The sequence below is a fragment of the Cuculus canorus genome, chromosome 12, assembly GCF_017976375.1.
Source record: "Cuculus canorus isolate bCucCan1 chromosome 12, bCucCan1.pri, whole genome shotgun sequence".
In the NCBI taxonomy this organism is placed as follows: Eukaryota; Metazoa; Chordata; class Aves; order Cuculiformes; family Cuculidae; genus Cuculus; species Cuculus canorus.
Window position 1 is genome coordinate 8,325,102 of NC_071412.1, and position 25,699 is coordinate 8,350,800.

Here is a 25,699-nt window from a genome sequence, read left to right on the forward strand (position 1 = left end):
GGGGTTTCAAAGCACATTTGAAAATATTGTTATTATTTTCTTAAAGATAGCAATCCATTTTGAATGTCATCATCTGGCTGCCCTGAATAAACCATATACTGCTGTGCTTTGCACTCTTCTTGCTGCAGGGAGTAGTGTGCAGTTAGAAGAAAGGAGGAGTAGCCGGGATGCTCTCGACTTCTTAGCTGCAACGTTGCCCCATTTCTGACTGTCAGAGACTGTTAATGTCTGATTTATCCCAATGTGGAAACAGACCCATGTCTGTACCACATCACAGCACTATACACATATAGTCAGACTTGTTCTCTTTTTCCTTATTTTACATCCGCAGCCTTTAAAGTCTTGTACGTGAAGTGCCTGAGCTCTGCTCTGTGTCTCCAGGAGAGCTACCAAGGCCGGAGGGTGTGGGAGGACTGGAGAGAAGAGGGCTGTATTACAACCACCTCCTCAGGAGCCCCTTGTACACCTCAGGCATTTGTGCACTTTCTGGAACTGCCTCCTACATGAACATGAACAGAGGACTAAATTCAAACCTGTTTCCCCCTCCTTTTTAAAAAAATACAAATAAAAGAAGCGAGAAGTTAGCTCTGTCCAGGAAACTCCAGCTTTCTTGTGTGTAGAACCACATTGCTTAATCCCATCAGCCCCAATGCACTCACCAGTATAGCAGATGGCATCGTAGCGAGAGTCGGGGTGAGGGTACCCTGTTTGGTTGACGTACAGGTACACTGTCCGCACGCCCACCAAGTTTCCTCCGCAGTTGGGCCGTGCTCTGGAAATGGGGTAGCGGACGCTGCGATCGGCCAGCCAGCCTGCGCTGCACATGTCCATGCCATCCTTCCAGGCCAAGTACAGCTCTCCCGTGGTGGCCAAACGGCCTCCCAAACTGTGGCATTTGTCGAAAGCTTCTTGAAAGGTGAACTTCTCAGGGGCAGTGACATAGAAGACTTTACCTGAAATCACACCATCCATTAGCACAGGAATTAGGTGTAGAATTCAATCCCCATTCCCTTTCTTTTGCCTTCCCTGCCTCCTGAGACTCTGGATGAGTCAAAAAGTCCAGTGTATTACAGCTGAATGGCAAGCCCGTGTCGGTGGCTGTCAAAGACCAGAAGAAGCAGAGTCTTACAGGCCAAATACAGGCTGGAGCAAAACATAACAAACCAGCTGGAGCCACAGGGCAAGAGGAAGACAAACGAAAATTTGAGTTCTGATGTGCATATTTCAATGAATATTTGTCATAAGCATGCGTGATGGACACCTTTGAATGTCATGCCTTCAAATGGATGACTAGAGACACGCAGGGTGGCTTGGACTCTGGTGAAGGTTACACAGACTCCATCCTCTGCACCAGTCATTTGACATTTAAATTGTCCAAGGTCTAACAGACTGTAGAGAACATCTGGCCTTGTTGGGGTACATGCTTTTCCACCTGTAACCTGTCTTTCCTTTAGGCCCTTTGCCTCTGTATTTACTGCTGTCCAGTCTTGCCATAATCAGAGTTATGGCTGCTTCTTCACCTAGTAACAACAGAAGCAACAAATCACCTTGCATTTGCTCTGCATAGCAGTAAACATCATAGGTTTCATCTGGCTCACGGACACCATAGGTCCTTACTCCTGGAAATTCATCCTTGTCGCCGTAGCAGCGCTCTCGGGGCCAGTGGATGGGGTACCTGGAGGAGAGAGTATGCGTAAGGAATGGGATGGCAGAACCCTGGCAGCTGCAGTGTGTGACAGTTCATGGCTTTTTTCTGGGTTGTGGAAAAGGATGATCTACTGTCCTGCCCTCCCTCTGATGGTCCTGAGTGAAACAGGTCCCTGGGAGCACCAGCCAAAGACATCAGGCCAAGGTGCCTCCCCAGTGGGGGATATACAACTCGGTATGGTTGAGCCTCACTTGTGAATCTTGCCCTAGAATGTCTTTTGTTCAGAAAGGATGAAAGATCAGGATTAAGCCATTGTCCGCTCAGCTGGCAGCACCAGCTGAGGAGGACAGTGATCAGAATGGCTTGCAAACCAACACTTCCCTCCGCACACCAGCAATTAGAAAAGCTGCTGGTTAGCAACTATTAATCAAACATTTTCAGTTGATGACTTCATTACTGAAACCCTTCCCTAATGACTCTGCTGTCACTTTCCTTTCCCCTCCACCATTCCTTACCTGACAGTCTGATCAGCCAGCCAGCCGGCATCACACTGCTCATACCCATCCTCATAGGCAGCTTGCAGCTGCTCGGGCGTAGCAATGACAGCGCTGTTCTGGATACAAGCCTGCTTTGCTTTCTCAAAGTTCAAGGTGTACCTTGTGGAGATTGCTCTGTAGTGGAATACGACGCCTGGAAAACACAATGGCCATCACTCCCGTTTCTGCTGGAGAACAACCAGCCCCTTTCCTTCCAATTAAGTTATGGATTCAAAGAACGGATACCACATGTGAATCAGAAATTATAAACTCTTTATGATGATTATTTCTAGGTGAGCATCTCAAGCCAAGGGTGACTTGGTGGAGTCCTTTCGCAGAACCTTGTGGAACACAGTGGTGACCTAGGGCAGTGACTGCTCTCCCTTGGTGCTGTAACAAAGTCATTGCCTATTAAAAGCCAGTACTGGAATAGCACTGTGACCAGTGGGAGGAAACCCATCACCCAGAACACTGACCTCCATCACCATCAGAAGGACTCAATACTTTCCTGATACAGCTCTGTGCAGCATTTTCAATGCACAGTTCAGAAATCAGCCAGTGGGGCAGAGCAGGGACTGCGCAGTTTTAAAAGATATCACCTCCAAAGGTCCTGCTCAGGACCAAGGGTGCAGAGTGTCAATCATTGTGCAAACACCCAGGAAACAATAACAAGAGGCAAATACGCTTAAAATATCCAGATCTGTTGTAAACCTATCTAAATAATATTTTTTGATGAATTAGGGTCTTTAAAAAGGATGGCTATTGGTACACTCTGGTCTGGCATGAGCAGGCCTGAGTCAAATGGAAAATTCGCCTGGAGGCAATGAGTCTCCTCCAGAGACTCACTGGTTAACTGTTATAGTGGAAGCCGTCTCCACATGCTACTCAGAAAGCGAAAACCACAATAAAGATAAGGATGGTAGAAAACTTTCATTATTTCATCCCATCTATTACTGGGATATGCTTTGCAAGATGATGAGGAAAGTTTTTCCAGGACAGACCATTTCTCCAGCTGAGGGCATCCCATCTCCTAAAATGCTTGGAAGAAATAAAAGGACTTTATGACAGCCTTGTTTCCACCTCCACCCCTCTGAGCAATAGCACGGTATCTCCAGTACCACCTCTTGCCAAGGATGCCAACTTGCTGTCTTTGTAACTCATCTGCTGCCAGAAGAGTTATTTTATTGTCATATATTCTGCCATGAGTCATTTTACTGATTTCTTTTGTCTGGTCCTACTCTGCTAGAATAAATGCCTGGCCCATGGTTTCTGCTTGCTGACCCCTTGCCTTATCTGCGACCTGACTGAAAGGGTTCATGCCTATGGGGAAAGCAGTACTTCCTCTGCCCATATATTTTTTTTCCTCTCTCCCTTCTGCCCAGGCCAGGCAGCAAACTGTTGAGAGGAAAGAGCAAGAGCAGGATCTCACCTTTCACTAGGACCTCTATTGTGTCTTGTCTGTCCTCAATCCCATACATCACTTGGCAGCGATAAATCCCAGTGTGGTTGGATCTCAGCGCCTTGATTTCCAAACTTGCATCAGTGGGGATGGCGGGATAATTTGGCAAAGAAATCACCTCCCTGTACTCGGTGTTGAGCCGGATTTTCCCACCGGTGGCCACTAACAAGACAACTTCTGTTCCGTTCGAGAGTTTGCTCCATTTGATCCTCGGGGTCAGCAGAGCACTGGTGTCCTGTTCCTCTGGGATGTTGAAGTAACAGGGGATGTTCAGGGAGCTTCCCAGGACAACACGCAGGGGAGACTGCTCAGGTATCTTCACTTCCAGGCCATCACTACTGTCTGCCAGTTCCCAAAAAAAGCAATGGTCACATCAATAATACATTTAATTCAAATTTATTTAATCTGGTTCTTCTGTGTACTTCAATGCTATGATCTGCTCTGCAAACCTGTACCCACACATTCAGATGTACTCTTTTAGGTTTAGTCTGCTGAAAATAACTTGCAGGAAGGGAAGTTACAACCACGACCCTTGCACCATGGTTGCTTTCGGGTTTTGGACCAGTTCTGGATATGGGAACGGGCTACTGCAGTGTAGCTGCTGTCCATGCTACAAGAGCACACCTGACAGAGTTTAAAAAGGGGAATGCTGAAATTCCCTCAATTTCCCCATAAATTTGCCTTTGCCTAGAGCTAACTCCCCATGTACAAGAACAGTGAGAGGCTACGGCATAGAAGCCATCCAGATAGAGGAGCCTTGCGTGTACAGAGATCAGATCTTGGGTACGCTTATTCCTGGCAGCTGCCCATGCTGAGGGATGGGAGCAGAGTGCACCACATTGCTCAATCCCAGTTTCCCATGTCCGGGACACGTACCTGAGAGCTCCATAGGGGTGGCTGCTGTGATGACTCGCAAACACACAAACACTAATAGTAAAGTGGTCATAGTTTACCTGCAAGAAACAACACAGGGAGAAAGGATTTATGACAGCTGTATGTTCATAGGGCGCTGAGTGCTGGGGATGCTGCTGCAGGGTGGTGCAATGCTTTCAGCCCCCCCTTAAGCCTCCCACATGCGGCTGGCAGTGAGAGCCGATCCTTGGAGAAAAATGCTGTCTCAAAGTGCCTCTCGCTTCAGGAAATGAGTCCATGTGACAAATAAATAAGATGCTCTGCTATATGCAATAGGTTGAAGTATTACTATAGATCACTTATTATGTTCTTTCTTTTGTGATTCAGTCTTCCCTGTGGAGCAGAAAGACAATTTTATAACAGATCTTCACACTTATTCTGTACTTACTCCAGAGGCACCGTCACATCCACTAAGCCTTCACCTCAGAACAGAAGCTGCCCTTCACCACCATCCTCCACACAAGTCAACACTGGCTCTCAGGCACGATGGTTGGATGTATTGCGTATACCTTACAATGCTCTGAAGGGAAATCTGTGTTCTATATGGTGTAAAAGCCCAAGACTTTAATACACTGATACAAGAAATCAACAGGATACAAATCTGGGCACCTTAATTCCACACTAAAAATCTCCTTTTGAGACCCCTCAATTACTCAGAGCAACTTGCTGCTTCTGGAAGCTTTAGGAAAGGGAAGGGGCATCCTCCTAACATTGAATGGCAGAAACAGTATAGGGAGGCCAGCTAAATTAATCCTTACTGTGTTATCATCCAGTATAATATCATGGGATTTTAAATAGGCACAAATGCTTGAGTTAGTTTTAATATTTCAAATAAAACCCATGTCCTTTGGCAATACAGGATCATTTGGCATCTCATTGCAGCACTGACTCAGAAAGAAGGACCACACCTACTGAATCACTGGTGTTTCCTTTGAGGTCACCTGTTCAAAAACTGGCCGTTTAACTGTGATCTAGAAGCTGACTTCAACTGATGGGGAACATTCTGAGTATATGCCTATTGACCTTGCTGAAATGTCCATTAGATGTCCTCACTGGCAGAAGAAAAGGCCAAAAATAAACCTTATCCTGTACAGTCCAGCATTAACCTTTCACTTATGAAAAAAATTACTTCCATGTCCTCATTCATTTCAACCTGACTCATCATAATATCTTGTATTTTTGAAAACTTTAGTTAAAAGAGACAGCTATACTGGCAGAAAACAGGAGAGAACAGGGCTGGAACACATCAGCAGAGAAGCATGGAGGCTTGAGTTTACAGCTGTAGGGCTTAACAAGATCAAACGGACATACCAGTTTCTAATGGACATGGGAATAAAATATCAGGTAAGTGCCAACCTCAAGGAGAAATTGTGGAGTTGTAAGGCTGTTTGGGTCTCTCTCCCATTAGGAATGATATCTGCATAAGCAACATATTATGAGCCTCTTCTGCAGCATGACAGTTGACCTCATCCTTTTACTCTATTGATGGCCAGTACAAAGTCAACTGCTACATTGCAGAAGAGGTCAAAGTGTTTGACAGTCAGTACTTGGACTGTGTCAGAGGGACGTACCCATAGGATGGGCTGTGGGGGAGCCATGCAGTGCCTTCTGTTCATCAGAAATCAAGGAGAATCGGGAATACCGTCTGCTACAAATAAACAGTCTGAAATCAGCTTGGCTAAACAGTCATACCCGAGTCCTTAACAAGGTGGCTGAGTGAATTGCTGGCCCACTGATATTCATTCATAATCTGCGCTGGAGCACTGGGGCAGGTCACGAATACCAAAACACTGTGCCTATAGTCAGCCAGGATATACAACAATGAGCTTCATAAATACATGCTAGTTTGTTTGACATAAATTCCAGGCAAAATGGTGAAAGGCTTGTGGTGATAGGATGAGGGTGAACAGGTATAAACTGGAGAAGGGCAGATTTAGATTAGACATTAGGAAGAATTTCTTCACCATGAGAGTGGTGAGGCGCTGGCACAGGTTGCCCAGGGAAGCTGTGGCTGCCCCATCCCTGGAGGTGTTCAAGGCCAGGTTGGATGGGCCTTGGGCAGCCTGATCTAGTGGAATGTCCCTGCCCATGGCAGGGGGGTTGGAACTGGATGGGCTTTAAGGTCCCTTCCAACCCAAACTATTCTATGATTCTATGATTCTATGAAAATAATGGAAAATCTGGTACAGACTTCAACTCATTAAGCACTGAAAACTAGGCATAATATTAATCTTAGTTGAGGCACTTGTATATGAAACAGATGTTTCTGAAATTGATTTCACGAGTTGGCATGATTCTACATTTGTCCGATAAAGCTGCCTGCATGGTTGTAGTGTAATGTAACCAGATTTTGACAACATTGGACTTTCACAGGGTTCCATGCATGAGGATATGCAATGTTGGTAGTACACACATTAAGATGGTTTAGCAGAAGACTAGCTGACAGGTCTCTAAAAGGAGCCATCTGAGGGACAGTGACATTGAGGAAGGTATTTCTAATGGGCATCTATGAGGGTTAGTAATAGAGCCAAATTCCAAATAGACTATGTTTTAATAGAATGAAATATAAAATTATACAGGAGATACAGAACATGCCTGACAATAGGATGTTGTATCCTAGGAAGAGTCAGGACAGCTACCGCCATTCTTTGACATAAAACCAAACAACCCGTCGGTGCGTTGTGGTAAGAAATGGGAATGCTGCATGTGCCTCTGGATTGGCATAAGGATGTCATAAACATATATCCACTATGCAGAATATATACCCTAGCAAGGATCTGAAAGCTCTAGAAAATACCTTACAAGGGGAGACTAGAAAGTCTGGGTCTAATTGTTGCGACAACATACAAAATAAGAAGACTAAGAATTGACAACAGTGCACAAATAGTGTTTCAAGCAGAAGCTGCTGATGCTAAAGTGCTCTTTGATCTAAAAAAAAAGTCGTCACCAGAACTAATAGCTAGGAGTCATGTGCCAAGCAAATTCAAATGGGAAATGAAGTCTACCTTTTAAACAGGGGGTCATGAGTCATTGGATCTGGTACCAAGGGAAGCAATGGAGTTTCTACCCCTTGGCAGCTTCAAATCCAGACTCAACTATCTCTTTGGACGACATGGACTGAGCAAATGGAAATTAGTGGGATCAGTACAGAGGCAAGAGGGTGAAGTTTAAGGGGCTTATATTCACAGGAGATCAGCCCAGAATGGTCCCTTCCAACATGAAAATTCATGACTATGAGTGTATCACTATTTTGATCTCTGCTTTTGTATTATTCATCTTGCCTGGGTCTAGGCAGTACAAAGGACCATATTTATGAATATCACACACATTTTTTACCTGCCTTGCAGGATCTAAGGCAAAAAAGTAATTCCGTAAAATTAACCCAGTTCCCTGCTCAGGCTAGGCACCCTCTGGCTGCGTGCCAGGCAGGGAGAAAGGAATTCAGAGGTAAGCTGCAAGTAGAGAAGAAGGAAAAGGGCTTAACCTGTATTTTGGGGAACATCTCCAACTTATAGTGCTAACACATGAAGCACTGCAGAAAATTTGAAGCAGACACAGCTCCTGCATATTAGCATATCTTTAAGCTTTAGGGGGAAACTGAAGTCCACTCTGAAGCATATTATTTTCTGGTTAGAGGAATGTTTCCTACAGGGAAAAATAACCTTTGAACTGAGAGCCCTTCTAGAGTAGGTCACTGCTTCCATTATGGACCAGCCCGACATCAGTTAATAATTGTCTTCCTGGAATGAACTGAAGTTGTAGGGTAGTTTCAGATTATTTCTACTTGCACGATTCCGAATCTGCCACTCCAGGATATGCTACATTCTCATCCTTTGGACAAAAGGAGAAATATGAAGGCAAAGACCACGCTAGTCCTGCAAGCTGAGGTGGACCCTCCTGGGCAGAAGGCACTTGGAGAGGATTCAGGTAGAGAACACTTTTGTAGGCATTAGTAACCAAGTCTTTAATCGTGATACCCTTTCAAGCATTAAACAAAATCTTTCACTTCTCCAGGCTCTTAAAATCAGGTATCTTTAGGTTCTGTGTTTTGCCAGAACCCAAGAAAGCTGAACAGCCCTGAGTGTCAAGCGATAAACTCAGCCAAGACAGACAGGCAGCTTTAGACCTGAACTACCTACCAAAGAATCAAAATATCCTAGAGCATGGAAACAGAGGCATTTAGATATAACAGGAGCTGGCTGGCTGAAAAAATTTTTAGAATCAATGCCGACAGCAAAGTGGTATTGTTCTGAGTCCCACACAGTTATTATATGTGTGTGTGTTGGCAGTGGGCAGGAGGAGAGCAGGTTCATCTGTGCATCAATTAAACATCACTGAACAAAATGCCCTAAATAGAGGAAATTCACTTTGTCTCAAAAGCTAAGACAAGCTCATGTACTCCTAGTCTTATTCAAGTTTTATGCCTATCTTTCCCAAGGGAAAATAGCCTCATATGATGACAGCTGGGACCAGAAGTATAATTGCAGTTTGATTTAGCAATGGAGAAAAAAAACCCCCAGTCTTCTCATATCCCACAGAAGCCCAGAGGCAATGGATTTTTTTTTTTTTTTGTGAGCAGTGGTTAAACAAATCACAATAACAATGTTCTGGGTGTATTCTGCGAAAGCATTGACTCTCTGCCAGTAAGAAACCCAACCTACTCCTCAGGGTGCTGTTTGCAATGTTGATCTCCATTTTTCATTCCCCTTAAGCGTGCCAAAGAGATCCAGCCCTGTGTCTGCACACAGTTCTAGTCAGGATTCACTAGGCTGGGAATGTCTTTGATTTACATCCTCTTGTTACAGTAATGGTTCTGTGCTGCACTACTTCTACTCGCTGTTGTCTCTAGTGGGAGGTACAAGCACATGGCAGTGAGCAAACAGCTGCTTGGAGGAGCAGTTCTGGAAGTAAGTAAAGACAGAGGTCTGTCTGAGCAGACAAGGGTAGCACAGATGATGGAGACTGGGTCTGTCTAGCCAAGGGAGCTGGGGAGGTTGTTCCTGTCACTCCAAAGCAACGTCTAAAACATTATATAGCACATACCTCAAAACTGATGGTCCCTCTCCACTGACAGTCAGAGCATAGGAGGGTGATTAGCTCAAATGTGGATGTTCTCTCTACAGAGGTGCGAGTTCAGATTAGATGAGCCGTGCCTAAGGAGCACAAAGACACAGATCAGCACATGGGAGAACGGATCTGGAGCAGTACGTGCTTGCTGAGATGGGATCTGGCACAGAGCAAGAGTTTTCAGGGATAAAGAAGTGCCTGAGCTGCATGACTGAATAAAGGTGAAGTAAAGCCTGGAGTAGGCTAACCAGGGACAGAAACATCCCTTGCTCAGCATCGTTGAGCAAGGTTGGCCCCCAACTGTAGCTGAATGGCTAAGGAGAGAAGCTGACCTGACCCAACATGTTTGGAATATGGTCAATACCCCTACCACATTGTCATAGATAACACAGGCCTCTGGAAGTAACCCCATTTAACTACTCTGAAAATCATCAAGGTAGCCTGGCCGCTAGAGAATCCATAGGATGTACCAGGTCACTGCTGACAGCCTGAAGTTCAGTTGCAGGGTCCTTATCTTCTAGTAGAAAAAGGTCACCTTGAAGAGTTCTGCAGACACTTTGGTGGAGCTCTTCCTAGGGTTACTAATAAGAGAGGATTTTCCAAGCTCTAGTGGGGACTGCTGGGAGAGACTAATTCTTGCAGCACAGAGCCCTCCACACAAGCGTTAACAATCACACTATGCTTTCTGTGAGGTCCACGCTACAGAAACACCTACCAACCCTGCAGATTACTTTCTTGCAAAACTCTACATGTACTTGCTGGGAGAGTGGCTGGAGCAGGCAGCTTTTGTGGTGAGAAGAGAGGAGGAGATAGGACAAGTTACACAAGGTCATGGCTATACCTCTCCATTAGAATAACTGTCCATTTGCAGGGTACCACACAGTCTGGAGGAACAAGAATCCAACCAAACTGCCACAAAAATCCTCACCATCCTACCTTCTCTAACCAGTGACCAAGATAGAAATAAGGCCCTCTCCTATTCATCTTGAGCCAGGAAGAACTCAGGAAAAGCTCTTGCTTTTCCAAAAAAGACAGAGTCGGGAAATGTTGGTAGGCTCAGGAGCTCTCCACCCCAAAGAACAACTGTCTCTTTCACTAAAGTTTATTGCCACTTTATTTTATGCTTTAGGCTGTGCTTCTGCATCAGGTTGTGTGCAGACTGTCCTAAACTGGCTGCACAGAAATTTGTTTATTTGAGAATCTAAGTGTGTGCGGAGGGAAGTGTGTACACATGCACAGACAGGTCTAACCCCTTGCTCTTCCAATTCTATCCCCAGGTTTGCAAAGGCCTGAAGAATCCAGAGGGAGCAAGAAAAGGAAAAGTCGCTATAGTGAGAGTCCAACAAAGTGCCTACACTGTAAGACTGTACAGTGGAAAATAGCCAGGTGGCCCATTTTCAGCACAGTCTACCTTACTTGCTGGAAAGCTTTTTTTCTGTTTTAGTCTATTTTGATAGAGTCCTATCTGCAGTTTCTCCTGTGGCCTTTGCTTGTTCCAGACCATGTTAATCACCATTGTTGCAATTATATTTATTTTCATCACTCTTAATCCTGCTGTTATCCTTTTGGATGGGTCATTTTAAGCTTACATATTGTTTCTGGCAGCTAGTTAAATGCCACTCATTACCTAGAAGATATGCCTGGGCATAAATGTATTTCCAAAGAAAATATTTCCTTTAAAACTGTTGATCTAAAGAGGCTCCTGAACCAGCTCATTTAGCCTTGGATTCTCTCTGCTGAACTGCTTTTCCATCCCATGTTTATTCCTGACAGGGAATGGACCTTAGCTTCTCCAAGACACGCAGTCACCTCCATCCAGCCTTATCTCAGCACTGTTCTTTTCAGGCACCAGCATTGAGGGGACCAAGAGTTTGATGGGCTCTGAAGAGACATCATCACCCAGCAGAGACATCAGGAGGGTTCTTACGTATGTTTAGACAGCATGTCCCACGTCCCTGTAGGCTTCAGTGTCAAACGGTGGTTTCTCCACCGTGTAATATACAGACTGTTCCTCTATGATCTCCAAGAACAAACGCTTTATTGTCCCTCTGCATGTTCCCAGCCTCTGTGCAGGACTGAGAGCTTTTCTGTTAAAAACCTCAGCCCGGTCCAGGAAATGGGAGGGAAGGAAGGGGGGAGGTGAGGGGGATGGGCAAAACCAGTTTTATTTCTTCTTCTTTTTTTTTTAAATAAGGCAAAATTTGGAACTAGAATATGGCAGTAAATGCACTCCTGTGATTTTTCATGTTTTTTCAGCTGTAAAGAAAATAGGAAAAATATTCCATTCTGTCTGGCTTCCAAACCATTCTAAGACTAAGGTCTTTATGTACAGAGTAACTTGGATGCTGCTCCTGCCTGTTTCTGAAACCATCCCTGGAACAATAAAATCCTTTTTTGCCCCAATCAGAAAGACACACGGCAGTAACTGCTCAGATATTTTGTCATTGAGGATGTGATGTAGTCCTCCACACACTGACAGTCTTTCAGCATTGGCTGCTTGGCTTCCTACAGGAGATGGCAAACTGGTGGCACCGAGGTGTTCTTAGTGCGTAAGGCACAAAACAGAGAACATTTGTTGAAGACTGGGAATAATGTCAGGTTTCATCTTGAGCCTCAGCTGGCTCCTGTCCTCAAGCACCCCTTGCCACTGCAGGAATGAACAGTCAGAAATAGCTTTGCTAATGCTCTTTGGTGATGTTATCTGAGTGCACCTCAGCCATAATGTGGGGTCCAGAGCTCCTCTCTGTCCTTCACCACAAACAACTAAGAGATCAGAAGCAAGCTAAACACACAGGCTCCAGAACAGCAGAAACCAATATCACTGGCCACCCCAAAACTAGTTGTCTTGCAGGAAAACTGGAACTGTCTGTCACTGTCACACACACTCAAAAATTTTTTCTTCAGCGAAATTGCAAAATGTCCATTATGGCAAGCAGACAACAGCTGGACCCTTTTTCATGCAAGGCATGGGATCAGCACCAAGTCCTAATTCTGAGTGTCTGCTCAGTATGGAAAGCAAGAGCCACATTCAAACAGCTCCCAGAACCTCTAGATTCGAGGGAACAATGAGCCTTTGAGACTAGCTGAAGCTCACACTCAAAATCCTCTCTACTCCAAGGGGAGAAAAAGAAACTTCTAAAGAATAACTAATCTCCCTATGAAATAGATGTCTTGCTTGAGAACCTTTAAGAGTGGTTCAGTCATTTCTCTGCCAGCAAGTAAGGGAGCTTAGGATAGGAAAGAAGAATTTAATCTTCAAAGAAGCAATGGAACTTGGAAATCTCTTTCCTCCAGGATATGCTGTCTCTTGGAATGATAATTACCAGTCATCCTTCTTTGGTAGTGGTAGACAGGTAAACAATTATACCCCAGGGAAAGAATATAACAATTAACACTTGTTTTGTGGAGCTGCTGCAGGCCTTGAGTGAAGCTCCCTAGACACCGGAAAGAAACACACCAAAACACAAAAGCAGAGAAACAGGATCCACCCTGGGTGTCAGGTGTGAAGATGACAGCTTGGGCCATCATCTAAGGAAGTAAAGAACAAGCCCTTCATTTTTCTATTCAAATGTACTGGCTCGCATATTGTAAAAGAAATATGAAAGCTCTTCTTTCTGTGGACCTAGGATCCGAGCTAGCTAAGCCCAGTACAGTGCAAGAGGAAGAGGAGACTGAGGGACCTGTAAAACCTTCTTTCCATTAACTTGGTAAGGCCTCTCTAAATCAGCACGTGATTACCTTCTCCAAGCAGGCATCAGCTAAACAGGCAGGTAGGTCCTCTCAGATGCCAAGACACCTAGTGTGGGACAGGTAAAGCTCAACTGTTGTGTCAGCAGCTGCGAACTACGACTGAGGGACGGCCCATTACTCTGAATAGGACACCTTCTACTGATGTTATGTGCCTCATGTTGCATCATGATCTTTGTCAAGGCTGTCCGTGCTGGGAATATACACAGTTGGTAATACAAGACGTCATACTGTCACACCTTGGACACAAAAGAGATAGGGGAGCAATCACATCTTATCTGGCCTTTGCTTTACCAAGTATAGCATGCTGCTGGTGCTTTACAGCAGTGAAAGAAACCTTCCATCCAACCTGGAGGAAGAGTTTCCAGTTTCATCATAGTCTCAATATCTGCCTCTTTCTTGCTCCCCATTTTCTCTTTCCAAAGTTGGCACCTGAAAGTTTTCCCTGCATTAATTCCAGACATTGTGTAAACACTGTGCTTAGATTTACTTAAACGAGGCTGTTTCAGCCCTAGCTTTCTTCCCAAGTAGATTTCCTGTCTCATAAATTCAAGACATGCACAGTTTAGTTTTTCTAGGAAGGTGGAATCTTGACTCGATCCTTCCTTTGGGATGACTGGGAAGACAAAAGGGCAAACGGCATGGGAGAGGGCCTGGGCCTTTATGGTTGCTGGCTGGAAAGCGGGGAGACAACCTGCCATGTGCTGCTCCGAAGGCAGTGCCAGTGGCCCAAGTGAATGATACTACTTGCCATAAATAATCTGCAAGATTTAAAATCTACCAATCTCTTGGCATTTTTATTCTTTATAACTCCAAACAAGTTCCTGCTCTCTTAGGAGTAAAAGAGCTTTTCCTCTCAAGACTCTGGTCACCAGGATTTCGGATATTTTTCCTAGCAGTCAGACAAACCCCCAGGCATAATGCAAGCATGAATTTTGCTACTGCAGATGAAGGATCCCGTATACCCTGGTGTCTGAAGAAGGGTCTTCACCAAAACATTGGACTAGGCTTTCATTAAAGATCTCTGCTGTCTGGGATGGATATGACGAACCTCAGTTCTGGAGGCACTGGGCTGGCTTTACTTTCTAGTTTATGGAGAGGGCACACAGAGACCGTAGATTTCACGTCCAGACTAGAAGGTCTTGCTGCCTAGACTGTGTTGAGGAAGACTCTCTTACTGCTCAGTTTCCTCTGCCAGAAAAAAATCTGACAACTAGACTGAGCACCAAAGGGTCATGCCAGCTTGTACTAATCTAGGAGATTCAATGGTACAGGAAGGATTAAGAAGGAGAAGCAGCTTTTCACTCCATTCTTTGGTTCTAGGAAAGCTTAATCAATGGCTAGGCATTGCATCCCCTGAAAATACCTCATGCATGACAGCAGGAGAATGAATGGCTGTCTCCTCTCATTTCCTCCTAGACCAGCTTCTCCAGTCCACTTTGTCTCCTTCTTGACAGTTTTAGCAGTGGTGAAAGATTATGTAGACCATCGACAATGTGCTCCTGCTTGCCTCCCTTCCAGGGACTGAGTCACACAGCAAGCGGGTGCTGAGCAGGGCAGTGTTTGTGGCTGTCGCCTGGCTGTACAAACCATGAGCTTTCCTGTGCATGTGTAGAGGATTTAAGGCCCTGTTAAAATCTCACCAGGCTATCTCTTCTTTCACTTTTTTTTCCTGTATATTCATTCTCGGCCACTCCCCCATCAACACCATCTCATGGCACCTGGTCGTCCTGCATCCCTGTACAATTCCATCCTTTTCTGAGTGCTCAAACTATTCACTTACCAGGAGACTGTTCTGGCATGCAGTGCCCTCTTCCCTCTTAGCCAAGACACACAGCATGTATTTAACTGAATTTAACTGGCTTAGGAAAAATGGTCCCTATTTATTTCAGTATTGCTCCATTCCTTTGCGGGGAGGAAGGTATCTAAAAGCACAGTCATCTGCTCTGTCCTGGTATCAGTTCTGAGGGCATTTCACCATACTGGGAGCACTGATGGATGCTCATCTCTGCTTGCCAGGGGCAGCCCTTTTTGGGCACAGACACTCACCACCTCTCCGATTCACTTGTCAAGTCACTTTATCCAAACAGTAATTCCTGCCTTTGGTTCAGCCTGTTCTTTTCTTCTTGGGAAGAAACCAACAGGGACTTTAGGCAGAAAACAAATCTTCCTCTTGTTGTTTTCTACTATAGTAATGCTTTTGAATCAAGCCAAATTGTACAGCAGAAAACAGAACAAGACAAGAAAGAAGATGACAACAAAATAGTTCACGACCAAACAAGCTGGTTTGGGGTTTGTCACAGAGAAGACCACACAGCAGAGACCTCAACAGCTTTAAGACCTTCTTCATGAGACTAGTTGTGAGCTGGAAGGGAGGGGAACAAAGGTGATGGAAAAGATTGTCCTCTTTTAGTCACTGGCTCCTCCATGAAGGTGGATGTCAGTCTGTGGGCGCTGTATTCATCCACTCAGCAAAAGAGGTAACAGAACCCTTCAGCATGAGAGAGGGGATAGTTGGTAGAAGGGTCTCAGTCCCTTGGCCAAGATTTCCATTTTGGGTCGGTCCAAAACTTCCACAAAAAAACCTTCAAACGCACACTTTCTGAAACAAGCAACAAATGTAAAAGGATGAATTTTCAGTCATATGAACCCCATTGTTCAATCCAAAAGTGAATCACAGCCTTTGGCTTTTTTTCCAAAAGAGATTTCAGTGTCTTCACAAAACTCTGCCCACACTGAAAGACCTGTTTCCTTCCAACACATGGTGAATCTAACCTGAGGAGTAGAAACACTGCACTTTAAAAACAACCAGCCTCCTTAACCCAAATGTAGGGTATGTATACCGAGAGCTTTCTCTCCACGTATACAAGAATTTACAAATGGGCATTGATGTGGTGTTATTTAGGAAGCAGCTGTGACGATATGACATTGAAAGAAAGAGCAAGATGGAGACAATTAGCCTCTCCAAAATTAGTTTCAGTCTAAGGTCAATGAATGCATATCAATAATCTTCATTATAGCTCAGATCACAGAGCTCCACTGAATCACCCTGGCACAGGCGGACAACAGTACCTGTCTTATAGATCTTACGATCTAGAGTGTCGGCAGCTGACAAAGCCTGGAGAGCATCAATGTAAATATGGGGAGACCACAGGAATCCTGAACAAAAGCAAGACTTTTAAATGAAATATTAAATCATTTGTAAAGTGTAGATTGTGAAGGGAGAGAAATTTAACCTTAATGTAAGCTATGGGTTTTAGGAGAGCCACTGCTCTTAAGCCAAAATCTAGAGTTTGCTAAGCAAAATCTGTATGTCATACCTTCCAAAAAAGAAAGTGAAGTATGGAGGAAATGAAACCAGCAATCAGATGGGAATGCAAAGTTTTCTGAGAGGCAAATAAATTCCTATGGATGAGATGTGGTTGAGGGAGAGAGCCAAAATGTTGCCCCACATTTGATGAAGCATTTTGTAAGGGCAATAGAAAATGTTGTTTTTCCAGATGTATGCGGAACAGCCTACAACTAACAGTAGCCACATTTTGGGGAACAGAAAGACACCAACATAGATCTCCTTGTAGGCAAAATAACTGCCTAACAAAGTGTTTCAAATCAGCAAATATGGTCCAGCATTGATGGAGGAGATGTGGGCTTTGAAATGAATCCTAGAGCATGCTACACTGGCATTTTAACTCAGACACAAGAGAAACACACAGAGAGAAACTGTATAAAAGTTCTGGTATTAAAACCTAGTCTAGACGAGTTAACTGCTTGCATGTCCCAAAGAGGCAGCAGGGAGAGCTCTCAAAAGGAAGCACATTTATGCAGAGCACTCTGCTTTCAGACAGAAGAAGAATTAATTCCATAAGACAATATAACAAGGAAAATCCTGTTTGGATTTTACCCACAGACTGAGAACTGGATCTGATCATATATGACATTTGGGCACTGTCACAGAGCAGTCTGCAGATCATGGAAATTCCATAGCTGTGCCTGAAAAGCCATCACAGCATTAACGCACATTGATCCACACCATTTAAATAGATCACACAACAGGAGTGATATACAGGAAAACTAGTTGACAGTTAAACATCCGAAACAAAAACTTCCTCTAATATTTTGATTCTATGATTCCATGATTTAGGATAAGCATTCCTGCAAATATGGTTGAATGAGTCATACATTAAGTTGATGATTTTTAACCAAAGTATACTGGGAAGGTGAAGGGCTACGGCTCATACTTGTTCTGGCCCTCAGAGTTTGGTCTATGCAGATTCCATGCTTGTCCAGACAATACCTGGGTTTTTTTGAGCTACCTCTGCTGCTGCTGCAGGATTGAGGGTGTTCAAAACCACATTGGACATGCTCTTTTCTTGGGCTGTGCTTGCTCCCTGAAAAACTCAGTGTGTTCTCCTTCCTACTATAAGGACCTCGCAAAAGAGAATGGAAGGGATAAGGAAATATTTTGGAGAGCAAGAGAAAGAAACCCCACTGGTTGTTAGAAAAAAATAGCAGATGGCTTCTAAACTGAGCTTTAATAGATCTGGAATACAAGTTTTGACACAACAGCAATAGATACGGTGTGGTCTCACAACATGGATGCCAGGAGATCTCAGGGAATGTCAGAAATGTTTCATAAAACCCTGATTGCCTGCCAAATCACCGTGGTTTTTAGGAATTGAAAGATGCAAATAAGCGAGACATCTAATAGTATTTACAAGAGAACTCCTCTGTGTCTTCAGGCACTCTGCTCCTTCTGCCAAACACGGCCTTGAGTCCTTAAAGCAACTTCTGGAAAAGGATAGAGTTTTATAAGGGAGATAAAAGCAATCAGCTATCTGAATGTTTAATATCCTGACAGTCAGTCAGCTTAAAAATATTATTGTTTAATTACACCAACAGCACAGATGAGAGAGACATCTCTGATGGATGAGGCACTGCAGATCTACAGAAAACCAGGCAGTTGCATTTGCACTTGCAGAACAGAGAACAATCTAGCTGAACAACAAAAGAAATTGGAAATAAACTGTGCCAGGATTGAAGAGAAGGTGCCTACCAACGTATTTGAGCATCCTCGCTTTCACCAATACACGTAACGGAGGCATCAGTAAAGCTTCAACATCACTCTGAGACTGCAGTATGAGAGAGATGTTTGCATTTTAAGCATAAGCAAACCCAACCTTACTGTCTTTGTTGCTACACTGATTCCAAAGCTGCCAAAACACCCTCTCTCCAACAACACGTGAACAGCTGAGCTGCCATGGAGGATACAGAGGGAGTGGAGAGTTTTAGCACCTAGGAAAGAAAGGGATGAGCATAATGTTCACAACCTATGCAGGTTTGTGTCATTTTGATGTGCTTATTCAAAGTAGGAGGTCAATTTTAAGTCAATTGACAGTGGCAATTTTATTAAACTAGCCAAAATCAGAGTAGAAGTGAGTGAGGTGGCCTGTGTGGACTTAAAAGCTGGAAAAGGGCGTGTGTTAGCCAAAGAATATTTATTTTCCAGCATTTTAAGCTGCTCTTAGACATACCACCTTACTTTGACTAAAGGAGAGCATCTAGTGGGGCTAGCAGAAGGAAGGATGAAAGATTATTTATTCTTTGAAATTGAGAGTCTAGGGAAAAATACATGATTTCCCTAACGTAGTACTGAGGGGTACTTATCCTAATTGTTTCCAGAGGAATATCACTAGATATTTTAGACAAGTCAGAGCTAGCTGCCAGCTGGCTATGCCTTGTGCCATGGCAGTGTGGTGTCCAGTAGAGGATGACTAACCCCAGAACTTATCTCAATTCTCAGGAAGGTTTGTAGCCCACATCCAATCCAGCACTGTCTTGGTCAGAGCGGGGATGGTGCCCGGGCTGTCTGACTCAAAGTTGCTTTGGCTATATTAGTGAGAGCTGGAAGCACAGCACTGAAGATGAACCGAAATGAAGATGTCATGTAACTGCGATGAAGGGCTGAGCTGGCACCCCAGTGTCCTCCGCTGCACAGCCTTGCTGTGTCATCTAAAGCCAATCTAGCAGATAGCATTAGCAAACTCAGTACCCTTCAGTCTGATGGTATCGCTTACATATCAATTACTAAAAGGCAGCAGGGTATTATTTATACAATAAGTGCTACATAAACCAGCTGGATAATATTTAGAGGGCAAATACTATGGAGAGGAAGGCTGCAATTTGCTCTGCAGCAGCAGGATGTTCTGTGCACTCCCAAGTACCAAGTGGGATTAGGGTGATGCTTAGATGCCAACTGCTATATGAGGACAGGGTATTATTTAAACCCCAGATACAATGGTAGGGAAAGAGTATTGTTTAGTAACCAGACTGAATGCAATAGCAACTGTGGCAGTGACTGTATGGTATAATTTATAGCGGAGGAAGAGACATCATTTACAGACCGGTTATTACAAAATGGGAGGATATTCGTTATACAGCACTGAAGTTTTACTTTGAAGCCGAGCACTATAGAGGTACAGGGTATTATTTATACACCAGACACCACAGAAACTATTTTTCTGGGGTAAGTAATAGTGACAGTTAATCATTTATATGAAAGCCATCCTGTAATTTCCAACATGTGAACTACGTGATTATTTCAACCTTGAAACTGTGGTATAGATGATGTAATGTTAATTACACTTAGGTCTATGGCTGCTCTACCACAGCACTGCTAAGCCAGAGTAATCTTCTGCAGTCAATAGATTTGTGCCAGAGGAACTGCTGAATCTGCCCCTGCCCTGTGCAAAGCCTGTGGGGATTTACAGGGTCATGGTGGGGTATTAATCCCTGAGCCTGTGCAGGATCCCAGCAGGAGCAGTAGGTTTTGCTGTGGATTACAGGTCATTCAATCCCCTGCACAGTGGCTGCTCTCTCAGAGTAGGTGTGAATGACGGATGGAAGTTCCAGCTGCAAGCGATCAGCATCATAATTTTCACCTGTTTATCAGCTGCTGGCCTCTGAATTTTCTCTACACACCTTTCTTCTCTGGTCTGTGATCTAACCTCAGTCAGGAGGAGATGTTCCTTGGCTTTTCTTTTTGGCTTCCCCTACGGATTTTTTTTTTCCCTGTCAAATTATTCCTATTTAAATTTCCCACCTAATAAGTTAAATTTGTATCTCCTGCAATCATCACAGACAATTCCTTTGGTTTTTCAGTGGTTTTCTACATTACTGCTAATAAAATGTCCAAGTCCTCTGCCCAGTTCTAGCCAAGGGCAAGCAGAAATTGCCAGATCAGATGAAACCAATGGTGTGTCCAGGCCAGGATCCTGCCTTGGACAAGACTTATATCACCAGCTTCAAAGCAAAGTTCTTATCATCAAAAAATAAGGAATAAATTGCTGAGGAAGTTTCTTTTGAACACTGGACATTTAGTGGTTACCTTATGCCTTGAAGCATGAGTATTTGCATTCCATATTCTCCCACTAATGTAAGCTACATTTATTGGGCATGGCTTAATAGACAGTTTTACTCCTTTCAGGCCTAACCCATGAGCACTACTCTGCCAGAAGAAATTTCCTGATCTCTTTGTCCCTACAATATGATGTGGTTGTGCTTGCAGATACTCTTTGTCTCATGTTGCTTGATGTGGCCTCAGTTGAAGTGAGTGCCTTTCCTATGGGACCTGCCCTATCCATGGCTGGGCACGGAGCAGGGCTGGATTCAGCTCCTTCCACCCCTGTTCAGCACCAAAGTGCTTCAGAAGATCCCTGGCTCCCATGTAGTTCCCTGGCAATGAGGTGGCAACCGGGACTATGCCCATGTTCAAGGTTCACATGGTGCCTCACTAACTACAATAGCAAGTACAGCTGCCGGGTCAAAGAGCACTGACCTGCCTGGCCCTGGATGTCCCATCATCCAAGTTCTTCACAGCAGTCACAGCTCCTTTCCATCATAAGCCTCCACATTACCAGGACATGGTCACAACCTGGGGGAACTGAGCAGCAAGATAGAACTCCTCACCTGAGTTAATGTTGGGTCTCTCCCAAAGTTCCCCATACTTTGACTGACCCAGGCGTCCTCTGGATTGCGCTTGGGTTTGGAAAAAAAACCCATGAATTGCCATGACTTAGTTGACAAAAAGATCTACTACAAAGATGAATACCCAGACCATTTTATGGTGGGACTCAATGATCCAGCGGGTCCTTTCCAACCTAGTGATTCCATGATTTTACTTGTCAGGGGTACCCAGTTCCCCCATCTCTCCATCTCTCGCTCCCTTCTCTCAGCAGAACCCCTTCTGTGGCTTCTGTTCTGTCTTGCCCTCCAGCTCCCAAGAAGGAAGCTTCCCAAGGAAGCTCCAGCTTCCTCCTCAGCCAGCCTCGGGGAAAGGCAAAGCCATGCAAACCTGCAGGCAAATCTGGCTCCCAGGCTGCTTCCACATAGCTTATACAGATGGAGACTTGGTGACTTCTGGATTTAGGTGCATGGCCAAGGTGCCCAACTCACATCATCTCCCTGGTCGCAGCCTCTGTCAATGGGCTGAAGCCATTGGGAGCGTTAGATCACTAAAGCTGATTGCACAGCTGTTGGGCTTGTAAAGCAGGAGAAGGAAATCGGAGCCAGGCAGTCCACGGGCTGCTACTTAACACCTCAGGACACTTCAACAGCTAAAGCACGTGGAGGCTCATTCAACCCAAGTCCAATTATTCTGGTCTTTCTCATCATTTTCCCAACCCTTCTGCTCTCCTTTCTGTATGGAGTGATCATTGGGAAAGGGGAACATCAGGCAAGGGAAAAATGGAAATTTTTATTAAAAAGGGAAAGCCTAATAAAAAGCACACAGAGGAAAAAATCTTGGTGTGAAGCATCTCAAAAAAGGCTGCGCGGGTAGCACGACAAAACCCCCTGCCTATTCATAAGGCCAACAAAAAGCTTCTTTAGATTTATACTGTGAGTCCATTGAGAGGGAGGGGAGGCAGCGCTCACACACCCGCCCTTGTGCACACAGGCAGAGCCCACAGACCTGCTCCGTGCACACAGGCTGAGCTGTTCTGCCCTCTCACAAGGAAGCACTGAGTTTTTAAAAGTAAACTGTAAGGTTTCCGTTGTTGCACTGGGCTCAAGTATTTTTTTTTTTTTTAATATATAACAGCTCTCTCTCTTTGCTGTCTCTCTCTCTTTTTCACTCTTTAAACAGCACCGGCTGCTCTGGGCTGCTCGGCAGCCGTCGCGCATTGGCTCCGTATGTGGTCCAGACCCGCTATGAACATGGCTTTTGTTGCCCCTGCTGGGAAGCTGCCTGAGAGCAGCACACACAGCCTGCCTTGTTTCACACGTGAAGGCTACAGCAGGTCTGGGGAGGGAAAGGACGAGGAGGAGGAAGAGAGCAGCTCGGGGAAGGTTGTCTTGTGGTAGAGCAGTGTCCCACCACTGGCAAGGGAAAGGGGGAAGCGAGGAGATGGAGGAGGGTGGCGGTGGAAAAGATGTCTCAGGCAGCTAAGAAAGGTCCTGTTGATTTTTAAAATGAGACTAGCTGGCCCTCCACCAGCCCACATTCCCGCCGGGTGTAAGTCAGCATGGGAACGCAATGAAGTCACTGGATCTGTGCAGCTTAGGTTTGCAGACAATTTGCCCCAGAGAGAGAAGAGGAGAGAAAAGACGAATAATGGAGTGGATTTTGGAGTCCCCAATGTTTCTGACCATTAGATGCGTCTCCGGATAATACCAGAGCACTGAGCAACAATCTGGTCTCTCTTTTCATTTACACATTCAGTCATTCCTCTATTTGTCTTTTACTTGATGCCATCCATCATCTTCTCCTCTAACCCCCTTATTGTTCTACTCTAATTAGGTAGTATTTTATGATGATGAGCCACTGTTTGCTCTGAAGGTGCCAATTCTGCTAAATTTTATTTGATGTCCCCTTTTCCTTAGGAAGTTTTTCTCTCCACCTCTTTCACACTCTCAACTTCCCATCTTGTTGGTTCTCTTTGCCCACCCATCCTCCAGCCCTCGTGCGGGTGTCAATCCCTGCTACTGTACATGGAAGCGATTACAGGAAACGTTAAACAGCAGTTCAAGCACAACAGATGGAGTTTTCCCCCAAAGAACTGTCAGGCTGCTGAGAGCACTTGGATACATCTCCAGCCCTTACCCTCTGCCCCGTCCAGTGATGATGGGAGGCGATACCTCCCCTTTCTCACTCTGGCAGCAACTTGAGACATCTCTGAAGGGGCAACATCTCCCCTTTGACCTATCAGGCAGACACAGTCTCTGAAGCCAGCAGGAAAATATAACATCAAACAACCAAAGCAAAGAAGCACACAGCTCCCCTTCAAAAACCGCACAGTATTGCACTCCTTCATAGGATCCAAAACCCCACCAGACTCAGTCCCCAAACCAATGGCCCCTCTGCCCAGCCAACAACCCTTATCGGGAACTTATAGAAGAAAACCAAAGTAGTGAGGAATGTTAAAAATTCCTCTCTCCCAACTATTTTTTTTTGGGATGTCCCCCCCTTTGCACATCTGGCGAAGTTATTTTAGAAAGCTAGGAAAGTTTTTCAAATTGAAGTTTTTTGGCTAAACAACTCAAAATGGAAAGGTTAAGATACATACTTTCTGCTACATGCAGAGAGTTACTTAGCACAAGGTTTTAATGAAGTCTTAAAAAGTAGTAAATGAACAAAAAGAAGAAATTTCTGATAGATTCCATAAAATAAAACTATATTGCTCCGTCTGCTTCTGTGGAAGAACTCATCTCTCTCCAAACTATTTCTAAAAATATGCTTCATCTGCGAGTGGATTCGGAAAGAGGGCAGGTACTGAGTAACGCCTGAAGCAGCTGACTGGAAATAACCCAAGAAACTCTGCCAACTGCTGGTCACTGCCATCCACATGCAAGGGGAGCACGCTGTCAAACTCTCCAGCGCCCAGGCTCTTTTCATTCTCTTTCTGAACTTGTCAGCCTCCGTAGAGCTTAACTCCCCTCTAGCTCAGAGACTACCCTTTGCCTTCCCTGTAGCAAAGCAATGACACTGATGAAAGCGATAATCACGAGAAACCCAACAGCCATCCAGGGTGCTTGCAACAAACCAGCTCGACGGCAGCCTCCTTCCCCAGTGCTCAGAAGTGGGCTCAGACACTTCACCAGAGCTCAAGCAGTAGCTGAAATCCATTACAAAAAAAAAAAATCACCAACAGGCTAGAGGGTCTTTTGGGGAGCCAAAACGGGAATAATCCCTTCTTTGCTCTCTTGCCTCGTGGTTTTGGCTGTACATCTCTTAAGCCAGATGGTTTTCTTCCCCTCCCTTCCCCAGGCCAACTAACGAACTCGACACATAGTTGTTGCGCCTGGCTATAGGTTTGCTCCCCGTAATGGATGGGTTGTTGGTGAGGACCATCGTGCTGAGAGGCACGGCGGGCACAGGCTTCCCTCTCACAGCAGCGCAGCTTGCAGAAGGGAACCTCTGTGGAGAAGCTCAGGCTCAATCAGTTTACAACTTTTCTCACATTTCTCTGCTGGCCACTCACCAGAGAAACAACCAATCCACTGATTGAGAGCCTGCATCTTTAGAGCACTGAGGAAAGAAATAGGAAAGTTAAGGAAAAGATACCAAAGAGAGAGGAGGAAGGAAAGTGCAGTACGTTACCTTTAACAGTTCAGTGCAGTGCTTCCAGAATCTAAGTCCCATACACCTGGCAGAGAAATGAGGTGTTTTTCGGCGTTCAAGAAGGAAAGAGCTTGCCACTTCTTGCTGTTACTGTACGTCTTCTTCGCAATCTCCAGATGAGTTTTCCTGCCCTTTTTTTTTTGTTTGTTTTTGTTCCCCTTTTCCCCCCAGAAGAAATCAAAATTCCCTGTGTGGTATTTCAGGTCCTTTCAGGCAGTAGCAGCAGCAGCAGACTTGAAGAGTAAGTACTGTGTGTGAATGGCAAAAAAGAGAGAGAGGGTTTCAGATCACATTAGCTGCCACTGGCTGCAAGAGAGACCATCAAACTCCTGTCAGCCTCTTTAGATACCTCTTGAAGAGCTGGCAAACTAAGTGTATTGGATCCTCCTCTGGATTTTAGAGTAAAGGTAGGCAGGCATCCAGGGGGCAGGGGGAAATAGGAGGGCTTACGGACAGAAAAAGAAGCCCAGCCTCTTGGAAAGAAGGAAAAAAAAAAAAACCAAAAAAAACCCAAACCTCAGAAAAGAAAAGGAAAGAAAGGGGGGGGAAAAAGCATGACCAAAAAAATACTGTAAATGGAGAAAGCTGAATGGGGAGTGGGGAATTAAATTTAGCCCTCTGGTTTGGAAGCAAACTGGCTGGAGCACCACAAGTGGTTGAGAAAGAAGAAATAGTTTATGTAATAAAAGGAGAACGTGGTTTATGCAAACTAA

General features: G+C 44.7%; 1 protein-coding gene across 3 annotated transcripts in view; it reads right to left on the reverse strand.

Annotated features, from left to right (window-relative positions):
• The window catches only part of ACAN (aggrecan), a 48,531-nt gene extending 23,166 nt beyond the window's left edge, over positions 1-25,365 (reverse strand). Inside the window, exons 1-7 of one of the 3 annotated variants that reach the window (XM_054078059.1) lie at positions 25,336-25,365; positions 24,966-25,234; positions 4,520-4,596; positions 3,614-3,985; positions 2,164-2,338; positions 1,548-1,675; positions 660-953 (exon numbers count right to left, since the gene is read on the reverse strand). In XM_054078059.1, coding sequence (XP_053934034.1) covers positions 660-953; positions 1,548-1,675; positions 2,164-2,338; positions 3,614-3,985; positions 4,520-4,589 — 1,039 coding nt within the window. In that variant the 5' untranslated portion in view covers positions 4,590-4,596; positions 24,966-25,234; positions 25,336-25,365. Of the gene's footprint in view, positions 1-659; positions 954-1,547; positions 1,676-2,163; positions 2,339-3,613; positions 3,986-4,519; positions 4,597-9,598; positions 9,709-24,965 lie in introns of all 3 variants that reach the window. The other 2 variants (XM_054078058.1, XM_054078060.1) reach the window with 2 other exon arrangements.
• Positions 25,366-25,699: the final 334 nt, after the last annotated feature.